The 6,316-nt window shown below is 38.5% G+C and overlaps 1 protein-coding gene across 2 annotated transcripts in view; it reads left to right on the forward strand.

Annotated features, from left to right (window-relative positions):
* The first annotated feature begins 53 nt into the window (after positions 1-53).
* LOC138053051 (U3 small nucleolar RNA-associated protein 14 homolog A-like) overlaps positions 54-6,316 on the forward strand; it is an 18,887-nt gene continuing 12,624 nt past the window's right edge. For both annotated transcript variants that reach the window (XM_068899734.1, XM_068899735.1), the window contains exons 1-9: positions 54-118; positions 199-271; positions 2,463-2,539; positions 2,719-2,789; positions 3,065-3,147; positions 3,566-3,628; positions 4,010-4,087; positions 4,698-4,775; positions 5,902-6,027. In XM_068899734.1, the coding sequence (XP_068755835.1) occupies positions 66-118; positions 199-271; positions 2,463-2,539; positions 2,719-2,789; positions 3,065-3,147; positions 3,566-3,628; positions 4,010-4,087; positions 4,698-4,775; positions 5,902-6,027 (702 nt within the window). In that variant the 5' untranslated portion in view covers positions 54-65. The remainder of the gene's footprint in view (positions 119-198; positions 272-2,462; positions 2,540-2,718; positions 2,790-3,064; positions 3,148-3,565; positions 3,629-4,009; positions 4,088-4,697; positions 4,776-5,901; positions 6,028-6,316) is intronic.

The following is a 6,316-nucleotide window of genomic DNA, read 5'->3' on the forward strand; positions in this document are numbered from 1 at the left end:
AATTTATCATGTCATGTTTACTTTACATCAATCATCCCAATAAAATCACAATCACTTGGATTTACATGAAACGAGAACTAAAATATTCCAGCAATATGGCGACCGCGATGGCCTTAAAGTGGGTGATTGTAATGCTTATTTCGAGTTTCGAGGTGTTTTCTCCACCCAACAGCTTCAAACTAATTTTTTTCTCCTTAGGATCGCACCTGTAGTGAACAGCGATGATATTATTGTACACGAAAACAGTCTTGAAAGTGCCAGTGAAGACGAGGTGTGTAAGTCAGAGAAATGCTGTTCTCTTAATTATCAGCATTGATTTAGAATAAACTCGTGAAGCCACCACTGCAAACCCCTATGAAGTATTGGCTTTCTTAAATGGATTATCGTCATTGACGCCGACACGTGTCCAAGTTGATCCGGCGGTTCGACCACGTGCATGTATTCGCCACTATCAAAAATACCATAATACCCTTTATTTGTCCCACCAAAATTTTGCATAAGCATTGTTTGCAGTTTTACTTTGGACTTACAATGGTCCCAAGAGAAAATAAAGACAATGCTTATGCAAAATTTAAGAGGGACGAACAAATTAAAGAGTAATATGGTATTTTTGATAGTGGCCAATATGAATGCTGGGCTAGCATGATGTTCTCGCCCTTGATACAGTCTTACATGAACTGTTATCAGCGGGTGAACATTTCAATGTTGATGTGTTGGGGGAGGGTTGTGAAGATTACATATATACATACATGATGATGATGATGATGATTGCTTCATCTTCGCAGATGAATGCTGTCTCATTCAGCACCAGTGTTTGAATCCACCCCACCAGCAGTACCTCTTTCATGGCTCCGTAGGTGGCTCTTCAAACCAGTAGCTGAGTTACAGGGTCAATAACAAATATAGCAGGCTAATGTTAGGGTCTTCACAGGGTTCATTTTGTCCTTCTAAGGAATGACTACCTTATGTACCAGCACGTGTCTCTTTAGGCCAGCAACTGACTTGCAAACTTTGCTACATAAAACGCATGTAGTTTCCCTCGGTTGTGGAGGTAGCACATCACCTGGGGGTTGCTGTGCATGGGATTTTTGATGGTTAACAAAGCCGGCCTTGTACAGCAATATGCGTTCGCAGGTTTCACACTCCCACCCGTTGATGTTAACGTCCAAGTTGGTTGGCACACCTTTACGCAGATCATGCTTAAGCTTATTGTGTGCGGTGATCTTAACCTCCAAAGCTTTGCAAGCTTCTCTAGTACAGCTTCTCCATTTACAGGCATCCTTGGCAAACTCCTCCCAAGTACCAACGTCTAGCTTTAGCTGCTTCAGGTTATTTTTAATGGAATCCTTTAATCTTTTCCTAGGCTTGTGTTGTGGTCGCTTACCAGACTTCAACTCACCGTAGAATAATTGTTTAGGGATTCTGTCTTCATAATGATCCCTGACTTGTTGATTGTACATATAGGATAGCTGACTAAAATGTATATACAGCAGTCTTGCGATGGGCTTCCTTTGGTTTCCCTGACTAACAATCCATGCTGTTGTTCAAACTAAACAGCTTGGTTTTCCAGAGACACGTGTGTTGTGATGATGTCACATTGCCTTGGTCATTGTCCAGTCACCACACACTGGTGGCTGAGTTGGTTAAGCGCCAGGTTGCCATGCAGGAGGTTGTGAGTTTGGCTCCAGCCAGACAAACACTTGGGGTCCCTGAACGATCAAGTGTTAGCCATGGATACGGTCTCCCCTCTGGTACAGCTAGGCAGTGCGTCAACAGCAACAGACTTTCGCGCACTGATAGGTTTATTACTTTTAAGTATGGCCAACTGTTATTTTTGCCCTGTAACTTTTGAAATCTTGTCCTATTATGCATTTTCTAGCTACTGACCCCTCTTGTAATTTACATGTAGCAGATGCTACCAAAGAGTGAACAAACATATTATTATTATTAATAACTGTGGAGAAAGTGCAGCCTTTTGCCTTTAGTCTTTTACAATTTCATGTAAGTCTTCTGGGACAAGACTACATGTTTAAACAGAAGGCATCATTTCACAATCTTTCCTGTTAATGAACACTGTGGGAGGTTTAAGAACCACACACTGTTCGTGAAGAGTGGGGGGAGACCCCAGTGTTGTGGTCTGTCCTCTTTCATATACATGCATGGGTTGGGTTGGTGGGTGAGATAAAACAATAATAAGGACTGATAGAGGCTGCCAAGGGCACCTTTACAAGCTGACGTCTGATCGCACCCTAGAGAAAGAATTGTAAACCTCCTCCCTTTGTGATATGTGCAGTATATACTGTAAATCCTAATCCATATTGCTTATGAACACCAAGTATACATGTATGTCCTGGTATTATCATTATTTTTTTAAATCACTGGTTTTATAATGTTAATTTTATTTTGTGTGCACATGACTTCGGCACTTTAATTTAGGAGAGTTTGTTTCTTTGGCTTTACAGCAAGATAGTGGAGATGAGAAGAAACATGCAGACCTCTTAAAGGATATTTCTTCTCTGGGATCCAGTGGTGAAAAAAGGTCTGTCAGAGCTTGTTGCTTCACTTAGAACTTTAATTTGTAAGAATGTCTCAACCTTTGATAAATCAAAAGTCCAATTTAGGAGAAACATAATGTAAAGGGGTTCTTGACATTCAATGCTTGTCTTGTGATAACAGCATTCTTCTCAAGTCGTATATTTATGATTTGTCTCCCTATAGAAACAAACATTTGCCACAAAGATCAGAACCAAGCAACAAAGTGTCAGAATTTCATTTAAGTGCTGTGAAAGGTATTGTTTGACCTGAAGAGTAAAAACAAATTATTAAATTTTGTTAATGAAAGCAAACCTTTCCTCAAAAACATCAAACATACATGGTCAGTAAACCACCAAGCTAGGTATCGAAATATGAAATACCTTGTTAATGTGTCGATATATTTAGTTTTTACAACTAATTGGGGACACAACAGAGACTTTTTTATTTAAGTTAGATGTGTGGACAGATAGATGTTTTATAATAAATTGTATAATAGTAATAGTGAGTGTGTTTATTTTACCTTATACAGATAAGGAAGAACAAGTTGAATTGAGTGATCTCATTGGATCATTAAGTAAAAGCAGCGAACATGGAAAACTCAAGAAAAAGTTGGTAAGTAGGATTTTACTATAGTGAGTGGCAGTGTTTGAGCACTATTGCATGTAAATTGCTAATTTAAATGTCACCATTAAGTGTTCTTGTGCATGGGTTATTTTTGTAATGGAGGACATTTTAACAAAGAAAATTGTATGAAATGTTTATGAAGTTGCAAGGGTTTCCATTTCAGATATTCAGATATAGATCAGGATAATATTTTTTTTGTCAATGAGTGCATAAACTGACTCAGTATTTCCTGATGCAAGTGGTACTGGTAGTAAAGTTCAATTTAGACAGTAAAATTATTGCTGAATCGTTGTTGACGATATTACTTTAATTATCTTTGTGGGGGAAAAATTCAACTTTTGTTTTGATTTGTATTGTTTTCTGGGAAAGCATTATTTAATTTGTATAGTATTTCTGTTAATTTCAGGTGGGTATGCAGAAAAACTCAGGAACCCTTGATGTTCCTTTGTCAAAGCCAGAAGCTCAGAAGGTAAGACAAGGATCAAGTACATGACTTGTGGGGCAAGGATGGCACAGTCGGTTAGTGCACGGCCTTGGTGCAAGAGGTCCTGAGTTTGATTCCTGGATCTCGAATCCTTGTTTCGACTTCTTTCCTGCCCGTGTAGCTAAGTAGCTTTAAATACGCGTAAAATGGAACACTGATGGAGAGGGGGGAGTGAAATGAGCTCACCGTCGACCTCAGGTTTGTCAGTTGAATTACAGTTATGAGTTATCGACGTTAAATACATGTATGGTTACTTTACTTTACTTTATTGTGGTAAAACTGAATGTATTTAATATTCTTCCTAGAAGTTGTTATGCTGTTCAATCACAAAAATTATGAATTATGTTTTCATTTGGCTGTTTTCAGATTCAGCGTATTATTGCATATGGACAAGCTAAACAGGATGTGCATAAGTGGGCACCAACTGTAAAAAAGAATAGAGAGGTAAAAATGGCAGGCTGCTGTACTTGGAGATGTCCAAATGCGTTTTGACCTAGCCAGCCATAGAAGGCCCTGTATATGGTTAAAGGGTGATCGTGAAGCCAAACCAGCTGGCAGAAAGAAAGAATGCTCCTGAATACTGGGGTACATGTCCAGTCTCTAGCACTATCAAAGCCCCTATTTTGGCCTGGTATCTGTTGCCATAATATGACCAGCGAAATGGAACTTAGTCTTTCTGTCATCCATGCTAGAACAGGGCCGTAGCCAGTATGAAAAACCGAGGCAGTTGACTCAGTCATTTTTCCGTTTTTTTTTTTTTTTAATAGAGCGTGATTCCAGTGTTGTCTTTAAAATGTAACTTTCTAAGCAAGGACCAGCGTAACAAAACACCTAAAATACCTAAGAAGAGCATTTCACCATAGACATTGCCTCAGTCATTATTTTTTCCTGGCTACGGCCCTGTAGAGTATGATCACAAGAAACTAAAGTGTATTGGATTTGTCAGGAACATGCCCAGAAATAGACAATAAGGGAGTGTTAAAATAATTTATTGTAAACCATACGAAATCCTTTTAAATCTAATATAATATTAAATGATCATTTTGTTTTCTAGGCAGAACACCTTGCATTTCCTCTTAAACCTTTTACACCACCTGTGCCTACTCTCAGAGGACTAGCAGTTAATTTCAAGGTACTACAGACTTGCTCTGCAATATTATTGTGCATATTGATTATGGATACATGTATTAATTTTACATTCTTAAATAAGAGTGAACAGTAAGAAACATACATCACAACTGGATCTTCTGTGGTCAAGTTGTTTCTGTTTGCAGTTTTCAACAAAGCGCTAAGTCTTGCAGATGTTCTTAAGTGTGGTTTAAGGAAAAGCCACGCACCCTTTTGAAGAGGGTGTGTTGACTTTGTGCCCCTTGTTGCAATGATGTAGGTACCGTATTGGTGATTATAAATGTGCTGGCATGATACGCCTTGGCAACATAAGGACAAACAAAACTGCATCCACCTCTCAGAAGTATCCAGTCTTCCAGAATATCAAAGCTTTTCAAATCAGTCAAGTCACATGGTATTTTAGTTTGACCATAGCTGCATTTTCTATTTCATACTTCATTGAGCATTACATCAATGAATTGACAGAACGGAACAACAACTTATTAAGAATCCCAACTGACTAGAGGCAAACCAATTGGCTATTTACAAGTGCAGCTGAGAAGTTGATCCAGGGACGTGCGGCATTTTCCAGATCTGACCATCAAAGCAAGTACCGTAACCACTAGGCCTCACTGCCCCCTATACAGAAAAAAACATGAATGAGGCTGTTCATTTGATTCCATAGTAGTATATATCTGACAAGTCCAATATGTAAGTAATAACTGCTTACTTTATATATTTAGCAGCTATTCACCTCAGTGTCAGTGGCTAGAGATGGATATTTACCAAGTCGTGAAGCGGGGAAGTAAATATCTACTACTAGCCACCGACACTGAGGTGAATAGTTGTTTTAGTACTAAAACAGTGAGATAATATAGCACAAAAATTTATAGATGATTTTAACTCATTTATTTCTGCAAAGATTGCAACAATTTCAGGCGCAAATTCTGCGCCAATTGCTTGGAGGTGAGTAGCAAAGGGTATCCGGAGTTTGAGTAGCCAATCGGCATGCACTTTCAACACTATCCACTGCTTTTATATAATTTTTTATACTAAAGTGAGATACATGTAACTACTTGCTAAAACAAATTGGTCAAAGAAATATCTGTTGATTAGTTCCAAAAAGTAACTGCAATCATTTTCCTTCTCAGCCTCGTACTCCATTAGAGGAAGAAATTGCAGCTGTGCTCAAAGGAAGTTCTCATGTTTTAGAACGGGAAAAGAAAGAGCTTACAGCAGATGAGGAGAGAGCTTTGCTGGCCATGGACTTCGAGGAGGTCAGTTTAAGTACATCGCTTGTACATGTATATATTACACAGTTTCATGCACAGTGCTGCATCTCGATGATGAGGCTATTGTGGAATTACCGTGTGAAGTTTTTTTTTAGGAAACTAGTGAGCACAAACTGACACCTGAGAGATGCAAACTTAAAACAGCTATTTCCACGCTGATCAGCGTCTTGCTGTGTTATCATCGTAGCTTGTTTTAGTTTTATACAAATAGTTAATTTAATACTATGACCAAAAAATCAATTCTTCTTTTTCTTTGGATTTCATAACTGTGTTG

This window comes from Montipora capricornis, chromosome 6, assembly GCF_036669925.1.
Source record: "Montipora capricornis isolate CH-2021 chromosome 6, ASM3666992v2, whole genome shotgun sequence".
NCBI classification, from domain to species: domain Eukaryota; kingdom Metazoa; phylum Cnidaria; class Anthozoa; order Scleractinia; family Acroporidae; genus Montipora; species Montipora capricornis.